This window comes from Monoraphidium neglectum, assembly GCF_000611645.1.
Source record: "Monoraphidium neglectum strain SAG 48.87 unplaced genomic scaffold scaffold00466, whole genome shotgun sequence".
NCBI lineage: Eukaryota > Viridiplantae > Chlorophyta > Chlorophyceae > Sphaeropleales > Selenastraceae > Monoraphidium > Monoraphidium neglectum.
In genome coordinates this window covers 10,561-22,113 of record NW_014013162.1, presented here as the reverse complement: position 1 = coordinate 22,113, position 11,553 = coordinate 10,561, and the positions used below count along the sequence as shown (strand labels likewise).

The 11,553-nt window shown below is 64.9% G+C and overlaps 3 protein-coding genes across 3 annotated transcripts; 2 read left to right on the top strand and 1 right to left on the bottom strand.

Moving 5' to 3' along the window:
- Positions 1-655: 655 nt before the first annotated feature.
- MNEG_3639 (ETHE1 protein) lies at positions 656-2,820 on the top strand (the record flags this gene model as incomplete). The annotated part of the gene is made up of 6 exons (XM_014047887.1): positions 656-704; positions 1,195-1,322; positions 1,523-1,643; positions 1,917-2,005; positions 2,389-2,451; positions 2,701-2,820. The coding sequence occupies 6 exons, from the start codon at positions 656-658 to the stop codon at positions 2,818-2,820; spliced, it is 570 nt and encodes a 189-aa protein (XP_013903341.1).
- A 4,553-nt stretch (positions 2,821-7,373) lies between these two features.
- Positions 7,374-9,038, bottom strand: MNEG_3638 (hypothetical protein; the record flags this gene model as incomplete). Its single annotated transcript, XM_014047886.1, has 2 exons — positions 7,374-7,674; positions 7,930-9,038. 2 exons carry the CDS (start codon positions 9,036-9,038, stop codon positions 7,374-7,376), a joined length of 1,410 nt encoding a protein of 469 aa, XP_013903340.1.
- Positions 9,039-10,549: 1,511 nt separating this feature from the next.
- Positions 10,550-11,299, top strand: MNEG_3637 (hypothetical protein; the record flags this gene model as incomplete). Its single annotated transcript, XM_014047885.1, has 1 exon — positions 10,550-11,299. The coding sequence occupies one exon, from the start codon at positions 10,550-10,552 to the stop codon at positions 11,297-11,299; it is 750 nt and encodes a 249-aa protein (XP_013903339.1).
- Between the last annotated feature and the right edge of the window lie 254 nt (positions 11,300-11,553).

Genomic DNA, 11,553 nt, shown 5'->3' with positions numbered 1-11,553 from the left:
GGACCGATTGCAGGGCATGGCGCGCACAACCGACGGATCGAGCGGCCCGCTGGTGCTGTGTGCGCCACTGCGCATGCGCCACATGGCCGTCAGATACAACAACTCTGGCCGCTTACCCACCTCATGTGCCGTCGCAGAGTCTTCCACGTACACATGTGAGAGATTGGATTGGGAGCTTGAGGCTTGGGAAAGACGGGGGGCGAAACGGCAGCTTTAGGGCGGCTGCTGCTCGTCTGGGGCATCCATCGGCAAGCGCGAGACGCTTGTGGTCATGCCCGAGCCCACGCCTCTCCGGCGGACCCGGCAGCGGTTACGGCCGTTTCAAGGCTGCAGGCTGTTGGTTGGGGAGCCGGGAGCAGCCGGCTGGGCGCGCTAGTTGAAGCCCAGGGCCACTCTTGCGAACATCCAGTCCCGGGCGTTTCCAGCCGTCCGTCCGCAACGTCGACATGGCTGCCACCCGACCCAACCACCATCACCGCCGCCGTGCAGACATCGTGGCAGATGGCGAGACGCGAGAGGCGGCCTTGATCGACTCAGTCATCGGCAAGGCGAGCACCTGGCCCGTGCACCACATGCTTGCGACATCCACAGCAGCAGCAGCTTCAGCAGCAGGGACAACAGCAGCAGCAGAAGCAGAAGCAGAAGCAGCAGCAGGATGCCCCTGGTTGCCCCCCGCATTCAATTCAAGCCAGCGTGTAGCCCAGGTGATCAACTTCAATGATCATGTGAGTCACTGATGCCCCCAACCTGCCCGCCCTTGTTAAACCTGACCACACCAGGTGGACCGTGATCTACAGATCATCAAGGAGATGGGACTGGACTTGGTGCTTGAACTCAACACGCACGCGCACGCTGATCACATCACAGGTGTCGACATCCTTTGTACCAGTGACCGTGCTCCTCCTTGAGCCCAATGAGCAGCGCGACGCCCGACGCACTGGCCGCCCTGCAGTGACGGCAGCATTTTTCGCGGCGGCTGATGCGTGCCTGCGCAGCACCATCTTCCTGGGTACCACTGCGTGGCTCAATCAGCCCGCCCTCCCAGGCAAAGCACACAACCACCGCTCGAACAGGAAGCCTGAGTCTTACATGGAGCCATCTGGAGTCAGAGCGAATTGGCTAATGGACTGAACATAATGTCAACAGGACGATAGCAGACGCTTTCTCTGACCTTGAAATTTCACAAACCTACAGGCACCGCCAAGATCAAGGAGCGGCTGCCGAGCGTGAGGAGCGGCATCAGCGAGGCCAGCGGGGTGGAGTGCGCGGACCTGCGGCTGAAGGACGGAGATGTGCTGGAGGTCGGGGCCCTGCGGCTGGAGGTGCGACTGGAGGCAGAGCGGGCGCTTTACTGACCGCGCCGCTGGCCCGGCCTTTGTTTTTTTATGGATCTGGCTGCTTAGGGGTGCTAAGCTTGCAGTGTGGCTCGCCTGATCGGGCCGCCACCCTGCTGCACCGCGTGTTGCATGAAACACCACTGCATGCAACCGACGCCGCCGCCCGCCACCGATCCTGCGAGCAGGTCATCGCGACCCCGGGGCACACCTCTGGCTGCGTGAGCTACCACCTGGCCAGCCACGGGCTGGTCTTCACGGGAGATGCCCTGCTCATCCGCGGCTGCGGGCGCACAGACTTCCAGCAAGGTGGGCGCCGGCTCGCCCGCCTTCTTTTCTGGGGCTGCCGGCGGCTCGCGCAGGGGGAGGGTATGGGACTGCACGACCTGCTGGTGACCTGGCGCGTGGAGACTGTCGAAGTGACTCTGGTTTTATCGGGTGTTGGGGGTGGCTCCCAGCCGTCTGCACTAGTTCCGAGCTCCCAGCCAGCCTGCAAATGCAGGCTGTACCTCGCGGCTTGCTTCCCCTGATGTTTTGTGTGCTGTTTCTCAAGATAGCGATTGTCCACCCTCTCATTCCCAGGGGACTCGCGGCAGCTGTATGCCAGCGTCCACGAGCGCCTGTTCACGCTCCCCGACAACACCGTGGTCTACCCCGCCCACGACTACCAGGTGGGTGCGCCACGGCTCAGTGTGTGCGTGTGTGTGTGTATGTGTGTGTGTGTGTCTGCGCATGTGTGTCTGCACTGCATATGTGTGTCTGCGTGTGTGTGTGTATTTGTGTGGGAGCTTGACGTGCAGCAACTCAAGCTGAGGGGCCCAGGCTCCTCCTCCCGAGTTGTGGACTTGCCGAAGTTGAGATTTCCTGTTGACGTCCACACCGGTCTGGACAAACTTGAAGCCAAGGTTCAGGGGCCAACAGAGTGCTATTTTGTTGCAACTTCACTGCCGTTTCAAGGCCAGAAAACAGCTTGTTCTGGTGCTGCCATTGCTGGGTTGCCTCCACCGAGTTGGGCCGTCCTGCTCAGCAGACAGCCGCCCCCCTCCTTCTACAGGGCCGCACTGCCAGCACTATCGGAGAGGAGAAGGCCTTCAACCCGCGCCTTACTAAGGGACTGGTGAGGGGACAGCGCCACCCAGGCTGGCAGGGTTGCACAAGGCTGCATGAGAGAATTCAGCATGCAGGAGCTGGCACAGCAAAACGGCCACGCACAAGCCTTGCAATTCCCCTTGCCTGCCTGATGCAAGCCGCGCGACACAGTCAGTGAGCCTGGTCGTCAACAGCCTGATCGTGCCAACATATTACACAAAAGCGTTCCATCCTGCCCTAACCCTGAACCCCGTGCTGCCGCCTATGCCGGCCGCAGGACGAGTTCGTGGGGATCATGGCGGCCCTCAACCTGCCCTACCCAAAAGCCATCGACCGCGCGCTGCCCGCAAACATCAACTGCGGCGGCGACCCCCTGCCGGCCGCGGCGCAGGTGTGACGCTGCGCGAGGCGGCGGCGGCCCAGGCGGCCGCGGGGCCGCTGCCGCGGCCGCAGGTTGCTGATCGGGCGGCGCTTGTACACATCTGACACCTCTCGCCGCCCCTCCTGTGAGGGGCGCATGTACCCGTGATACTGTTTCAACGGCGCGCCGCCGCCAGCTGCTGCTCTCATTGTCCTTCTCTCATGTCTGCGCTTACTGCACCTCGAACGGGTGTAAGTCAGACATGCAGCAGAGGCATGCGGACGATCGAGTCTGTTAGCCCGCAGCGTGCTGGCCGGCAGCGGCGACCAGCGGCGCCTGCCACCGCGCGAGCAGCGGCTGCGCCGACAGCAGCAGCCACGGCTGCCCGCACCACGCCAGGTTGATCATGAGGCACGTGGAATCTTGCCAGAGCCCCGTGTCGTGGGCGGCCCTGGCCCACGGCCGTGGGCCTGCCTCATCTGCCGCGCGCAGCACGTCCAGTGCGCCGCGCATATCGCAGGAGACTGCAAGCCTGAGGGCCTCGTTCGTCGCGCCGCGCACGGTTTGGACGTTGCAGGTGTGCCGTATCGCCCAGAGTATGCTGCGGGATGGAGGCGGCGCGTGGAGGCTGGCCGTTAATCAATTGCAAAGCGGGGCGGCAGGGGCTTGGTGGTTCCTGCTGAGGTGTGAGTGCGGTGCAGCAGATTGTGTCATGACACACAACTCCTTTGAGCAGGGTTGTGTAAGATGGCCTTGACCCGGTTTCTCAACCACTGCATGCCGTGCAACATTGCCTATGGTGCTCTCAGCTCAGCCCCGGCCTCGCGCACCTGGTGTGGTGCAGCAGCCCCCTCTTGCCGGCCACATTGTTATACCTCGGCCCATTATTGTCACGCAGCACAGGCCACCCCGTGTGCAGTAAACCTGCAGGCTCCGTGCAGCCCGGCCAGCACCCGAGGGCCCTGGCCGCTGCCTTGGCCACGCCCTGCCGCGTCAACTGACCCGTCAGCTCGTCCGCATTGCCCACGCGCCCCGCACGTAGCAGGTCTTCCAGCAGCCGGCCTGCCGTGCGCGCCGGCGATGCCGCCGGGCTCGCCAGGGCAGCGGACATCTCGCTCCGCGCGCGCTTGCCGCGGGCGTCGAGCGGCTTGGGAGTTGCGCCGAGTGCCCACAGCCACTCTGTGATGCTCGCGGTTGTGCCGGGGTGGCCGTTGTTGGGCAAGGAAACCTGCTCTGCCATCAAGCACCCGTACAGCCCCAGCTGCGCCTCGGCTGCCAGCACAGCCGCCGCCACGTCCCCGCACCTCTGAACAACCGCCACGCGCCCGGCGGCGCACAGGGCGGCCTTCCAGTGCTTAGCAGCGGCCTCGTTTCCGCTGGGCGCGGAGGCGCCCTGCGTGCGCCGCGCCGCCGGCTGGTCCTGCAACACCCTGAGGAGCGCGTGCAGCATCGGCAGTGCCGCTGCGGCCACCGCCGGCGCCTCTGTTTGCAGTGCCGCGAGCTCCCTTGCCGCCGCAGCCGCCGTGGCCGGCAGCGCATAGCGCCACGCACGTGCGACGTGCCGTAAAAGGGCCTCGAGGCACTCTCGAGGGGCACCCGCAGCGACCATCGCCGCCGCGACCTCGGGCGCAGACCCGGGGCTGGCAGTCCACGGGAGGCAAGCAAAGGCGTCGTCCCAGAGGCACATGCTTTCGATTGTGCCGGCGGCTCCATCGCCGCGCGGATGCAGGCCGTCGGTGAGCCGTTTCGCGTCCATCTGCAGCAGCAAGCTGAGCAGGTGCGCGCCCGCGTCGGGGCGCACGCAGAGCGCAGCCACGTCGCGGGGCTGCATCTCTGTAGCCCACACGCGCATGCGGAGTGTGGCCCCCGCGCCGAGGCCGCTCCTGCGGGCGCTGCACCAGTCAAAGAAGCGGCGCGCGACGTCCAGCGCCGCGCTCTGCAGCACGGCGTGGAATATGGCCCGTACTGGAGGCAATCCAGCTGGTTGCGGGTTGATTGTGGGGTACAGAGCCTCTAGCGGGCCAAAGTGGCCCTCGACTGCCGCGGCCCGGGCTGAACAGCGCATCAAGTTCCTCATGTCAGCGCCGGCCGCGCCTGCCCAGGCCATGAGCTGCTCACAGGCGACCGCATGGCCGCGACGGGCCGCAGCAACCGCGCATGCGCTGAGAAGGGCGCATTCCGCGCGGCGGGGCGGGCCGCGGCGTGGGGGGCTGTGGCTAAAATTGTAATGTGCGAGGCCGAGCAGCAGCTCGGGGTCAGCGCCACGCGGCGCTTGCGCGTGCTGGGCTGCGAGCGCCCGCGCAAGCGCCGCGCGTCCGCCGGTGGCGGCAAAGACGGCGAGCAGTGGGGTGCGGCCGCCGAGGCAGGGGAGCGCTGCGCTGGCGAAGGGGCCGGCGAGGGCGTCGATTGGGCTTGCTTTGCTGCTGGCGCCCTCAGCAACTGCAGTGACGAGGGAAGGCGGCGCGCCCGCCGCTGCCAGCGCAGCCTGCAGGGCTTGCAGCAGCTGCGCGTCGTCAAAAGTGGCGAAGCGCCGCCAGCAGAGTGCCTCGCATGCGACCAGGGCGCAGGTCGGCTGGGCTGCGCCGTCGTCCTTGCCAGAAGCGGGTGCGGGCGCAGCGTCTGCGCTGCTGCCGCTGCACAAATTGGCCAGATCCTGAGCAAGCTGTCCCACGCATATGCTGACCGTGGGCTCTCCCGACGCGAACCTGTGACCTAGGAAGCGTCCGACAGCCTCGGGATCGCTGCTGATCCGCTGAACGGCAACCGAGAGCCGCTTGCTGGTCAGGGCAAAGTTCAACAAGTCGGTTCCGCCAAATATGTGCAGGATGTGCTGCGCGATCAGGCCAACCATATCAATTGGCAGGTCTGGCATTCGTGCCTTGTGGACTACGGTAGAGGAAGCCATTTCGTCAGGACACGCAATCAGATTATTGCGTGGAGATGCAGGGTAATAGGGGCTGATGTCCGTACCGCGCGCGAACTTTGGCATGACACAAGTGTGTAGGGTGGGCTTCTTGATCAGACCCTGGGGCATTGTGGCAGCATGTGTGCGTTGGCAGTTGTCATGACGTGTGCGACCGGCTGTTTGATAACCTAATCGCAATATTGACTGACCTGTCCAAGTGTGTCAGGTACTTCTTTCGCCATGCAATGCTGCACGTCATCAGCGTCCCGCACGGATCGCTTTTAGCTGTGTATGTACCCACCTACCTTCCCCCATCTGTCCGCAACCCCCCAGCGCCGACCGAGCCGCGGCGATCACTCCAACCCTGCCCATCCCCTGCCTTGCGCACATTTATTGCGTCAAATGTTTTTCTGCGTGGAAAATGTATTGATGTCCTGTGGCCTGCACCCAACTGTTCGGCAGCCGTATGCCAGCGTCCATGAGCGGCTGTTCACACTCCCCAACGACACCGTGGTCTTCCCCGCCCAAGACTTCCAGGTGGGTGCGCCGAGATGTGTGCATGCATGTGTGTGTATGCGCCTGCGTGTGTATTGCTGTTTCTCTGTGTGTGTGTGTGTGTGTGTGTGTGTGTGTGTGTGTGTGTGTGTGTGTGTGTGTGTGTGTGTGTGTGTGTGTGTGTAGTCCTGTATGTGTTTCTGTGGATGGGCTTTTTGTGCACGTGTATTTCAGTGGGTGCCCGACACACAACAAGTGAAGCCGTGGGGCCGAGGCTCCTCCTCCCAAGTTGCGGTCTTGCCGTGGTTCACAGTTCCTCAAAGAAGTTCACACGGGCATCAACACGAAGCAAAGGCCCAGGGACCACCGGAGTGCTAGCTGCTATCTAGAGCATCCAGCACAAGTTGATCGGGTGCCCTGGCTGCCATTGCTGGGCTGCCTTCAACATATTGGGCCCTCGCTCCTACTCAGCAGACAGCCGCTCCCCTCCCATCTATGTAGTACCGTACAGCCAGCACTATTGGCGAGGATAAGGCCTTCAACCCGCGCCTCACTAAGGGCTTGGTGAGGGGAAAGCGCTGCCCAGGCTGGCAGGGTTACACAAGGCTGCATGGGAAACAACAGAACGTGCAGGAGGTGGCACAGCAAAACAGCCACTGGCCCGGCTGTTCCCCTTGCCTGCCAAATGCAAGTCGCGCGACATAATCAGGCAGCCTGGCCGTGCCGCAATCGTGCCGACATGTCACATAAATTCGTCCTCCATCCTGCCCCAACCCCAAACCCTCTGCTGCCGCCCATACTGTCCGCAGGACGAGTTCGTGGGCATCATGGCGGCCCTCAACCTGCCCTACCCAAAAGCCATCGACCGCGCGCTGCCGGCAAACATTAACTGCGGCGGCGACCCCCTGCCGGCCGCGGCGCAGGTGAGACCCGCGCAGGGGTGGCGGCCCAAATAACCACGGGGCCGCTGCTGCTGGCGCAGATTGCTGGTGGGGCGGCGCTTGTACACATCAGACGCATCTTGCCACCCCTCTTGTGAGGGGCCCGCATGTATCCGGTATTGTTTCAACGGCGCACTTGCTGCAATCGGCGCTGCTGCTTTTGGTTTTATTTGCTTTTATCTGCGCTCGCTGTACCTCGTACGGGTGTAAGTCGGACGTAAAGCAGAGGCGAGCCAGCAATTGCGTGCTCAGTCATCGGTGTCCTCACCCGCGGCGGCGTTCAGCGGCGCCTGCCACCGTGCGAGCAGCGGCTGCGCCGACAGCAGCAGCCACGGCTGACCGCACCACGCCAGGTTGGTCACGAGGCGGGTGGAATCCTCCCACAGCGCCGTGTCGTCATCGTCCCACGGCTCTTGGCCTGCCGCATCCGCCGCCCGCAGCACGTCCACTGCACCGCGCGCGTCGCAGGAGTGCGCGAGCCTGATGGCCTCGTTCAGCGCGCCGCCCACGACGCGAAAACCGCCGTTGTGCCGGATCGCCCAAAGGATGCTGCCGCATGGGGGTGGCGCGTGGAGGATGGCGGTTCGTTGTTCAAAGAAAGACGGGGCGTCAGGGGCTTCTGGGTCTCTGCTGAGGTGTCTAGGCGGTGCAGCAGCACTTGTCGACATATACCCCGTTGAGCAGGGTTTCGCACAATCTCCTGTAGCCTTTTACTCAACCCTTGCAAGCAGTACACAGACGCGAGTGATGGCCAGCCCAGCCCCGGCTTGCCTGTTCTGGTGCAGCAGCCCCCTCTTGCCCCACACGCTGTCGTAGCTTGCACCGTCTTCGCCGCGCGGCGCCACGTGGCCCGTGAACAGGACACCCCCGGGCTCCAGGCAGCCCGGCCAAAGCCCAAGGGCCCTGGCCGCCGCCGCGGCCACGGTCCGCGGCGCCAGCCGACCAGCCAGCTCATCTGCCTCGCCCACGCACCCCGCGCGCAGCAGGTCTTCGAGTCGCCGGCCCCCCTTGCGCGGCGGCGGCGCCGGCGGGCGCGCCAGGGCAGCGCACATCACGCCCCGCTCGCGGTTGCCGCGGGCGTCGCGCGGCTTGGCGGTCGCGCTGAGTGCCCACAGCCACTCTTTGACACTTGCAGTCACCACGCGGCGGGCCGCGCTGGGCCAGGAGGCGTACTCAGCCGCCAAGCAGCGATAGAGCCCCAGGCGCGCCTCGGCCGCCAGCACCGCCGCCGCCGCGTCCCCGCACCGCCGGGCGACCGCCGTGCGGCCGGCTGCGCGCAGGGCGGTTTCCCACTTCTGGTCGGTTGCCTCGTCGCCGCCAGGCGCGGCGGCGCCCTGCGCTGCGCCGCGGCGCGCGGGCTGGTTCATCAGCACGTTGAGCAGCACATGCAGCGTCGGCATCGCCGCCATGGCCACCGCCGAAGCCTCGTCTTGCAGAGCCTCTACTTCGCTCGCCGCCGCGGCGACCGTGGCGGGCAGCTCGTCGGGCCACGCCCGTGCGACGTGTTGCAGGAGGGCCCCGAGGCACTCTGGAGGGGCACCAGCGGCGACCATCGCGGCCGCGACCTTGCGTGCAGACTGCGGGGTGGCAGTCCAAGGCAGGGAAGCCAGGACGTCGTCCGAGGGGCCGACGCCTTCGCTCTCGCCAGTGGCTCCGCCGGCGGGGGGACGGAGGCCGTCTTGAAGCCGCTCCGCATCGAGCTGCAGCAGCAGGCTGAGCAAGTGCGTGCCCGCTTCAGGGCGCACGCAGATCGCGGCGACGTCGCGCGGCCGCATCGACACAGCCTGCACACGCATGGGGTGTGGCGCCTCGGCGGCACGGCCGTGCCCGCGCGCGCGGCACCAACTGACAAAGCGGCGTGCCGCGTCCGGCGGCGCGCTCTGCAGAACTGCTCGGAACGCTTCCACTTGCATTTCTGTTGTGGGGCACAGGGCCTCTAGCAGGCCGAAATGGCCCTCAACCGCCGCAGCCCGGGCTGAAAAGCGTGTCAACTGGTCCATGCGAGTGCCACCTGTGGCTGCCCATGCCACAAGCTGCTGGCAAGCGGCCGCATGCCCGCGCCGGGCTGCAGCCGCCGCGCATGCGTTGAGCAGGGCGGGTTCTGGGGAGAGGGGCGCTTCGCGGCGCGGGCCGTCTTCGTGATCAAAGTCGTAGAGTGCTAGGCCGAGCGAAAGCTCGGGGTCGGCGCCCGGCAGTACCCGCGCATGCACAGCCGCAAGCGCCCGCGCGAGCGCCGCGCGCCCGCCGGCGGCGGCAAAGACGGCGAGCAGTGGGGCGCGGCCGCCGAGGCAGGGGGCTGCTGCGCTGGTGAACGCGCCGGCGAGGGCGTCGACTGGGCCCGCCTTGCTGTCTGCGCCGTCAGCAACTGCAGCAAGCAGGGAAGGCGGCGCACCCGCCGCTGCCAGGGCAGCCTGCAGCGCTTGCAGCAGCTGCGCATCGTCGAACGCGGCGAAGCGCCGCCAGCAGAGCGCCTCGCATGCGACCAGGGCGCAGGTCGCCTGGGCTGCGTCGTCGTCGTCGTTGCCAGAAGCGGTTGCGGGCGCATCATTTGCGCTGCTGCCGCTGCACAGATTAGCCAGGTCTTGCGCAAGGTTTCCTATGCATATGCTTGCGGTGAGCTCTCCACACGCGAACCTGTGACCTAGGAAGCGTCCGACAGCCTCGGGATCGCTGCTGATCCGCTGAACGGCAACTGAGAACCGCTTGCTGGTCAGGGCGAAACTCAACAGGTCGATTTTGTCAAAAACTTGCAGGCTGTACTGCGCGATCCGGGCCACCAGATCGATTGGCAGGTCTGGCATTCGTGCCTCGTAAGTTACGGAGGAAGCCATTTTGACAGAAAAATCTGGCTTCTGGTACAGGGTTATGATATGGGGGCCGATGTCCGTGCTGCTTGAACAGTGAAATGACACTTCGTGTTGTCATGGAGGCTGCAAGGGCTTTTTGACCCTGGGTCAACGTGGAATGCGTTGACAGTTTTCATGATCTATGCAGCTGGCTGTTTAATCACCTGTCGCGCAACATTCACTGATTAGTGTGTGTGAGAGACCGCTTGCGCCAGGCAATGCTGCACGTCATCAGTGCCCCGCACGCGAGTCGCCTTACCCAATTACCTCCATTCCCCCACCTGTTCGCAACCCCCTGGCGCCGACCGAGCCTCGCCGATCCCTCCATCCCTGCCCATCCCCCTCCCTTGCGCACATTTACTGCGGCAAATCTGTTCTGCCTGAAAATCTTGCTCTGCTGAGGACCGGTGGGACGACAAGGTGGGCACCCCATTTGTGCGCACTACGATGACGTCAGTGTTTGGGGATGACGCAGACTACTGCATCTTCCCCCTGGCGGCCGGGGACCTGGAACAAGCCCGCTCGCCGGCACCATGGCGCGCGCACAAGCGGCACATAGCCCTCCTTCAGCGTCCCCAATGGCGCTGCTTCCGGCGCCACAGCAAGCTGCCAAGCCTGCGGCCGTGCTGGTGACCTGCTGCGCTCAGGGGCAGCGGGCCCCAGAGGACCGGCTGTCGCCCGCAGAATTGCTGCCAGTCGCCGCTGAGACCTGCGTCGCAGTGGCGGCCCTTCACGATGCCGCCACTGTGCACAAGGACTTGAAGCCCGCAAACTTCCTGGTGGCGGCGGACGGCCACCTGTGCGTGGGTGACCTGGGCGTTTCTGACGACGCATCACACCACGCGCTCTCCGGCGCCGGCACATGGTTCTTCCAGGCGCCGGAGCAGCGCTACAGCACGACTCGGCTGGGCAGGATGCTCCACGCCCTGCGCATCGCGCTCGCCGACATGGCAGAGCGGCTTGGCTTCCCCTGCGACAGCCGCCCGGTGGACGTGTGGGCGCTGGCGGTGACATGGCTGACGATTTCGCTGACAGTTGACGAGGTACTGAGGGTGATGAAGACGGCCCACGCTGGGAAGCCTTTGCAGCTCCCCGCCTACGTTCCTGCGGCGCTGGCCGACCTTCTGCAGCGCGGCATGCTTGTGAAGCGCCCGTCGAAGCGCTTCACCATCAGGCAGGTGATGGCGCATCCCTACTTTGCGCGCGTGAGTTGGCGGCAGGCAGAGGCGCGCCGTCTGCTGTTGCTCGACCTGAGGGCGCTGGCAGCCCAGGGCCGCGAGTACATACATGCAGGCAGTTCGACAGACGTGATGCGTGAGGCGGCGTGACCATGGGTTGTATGCGAACGCAGGCCAGGTGCTTGCAGGGGTTACCGTGTTGACCAAGCATTAGTAGGTTGTGATCTGTGCAATTTCAGCACAGCTGAGTAATTTTGAATTCAACAACCACATTCAAATGTCATTCAAATCAACATGCAACGTGGCAAGCACGCACTGCGTTGTCATGGTTGACAGTCTGTATTGTCAGGGGATAACCGCAACGACGTCCAGAGTGATCACAACACACATCAACGCGCATCCCA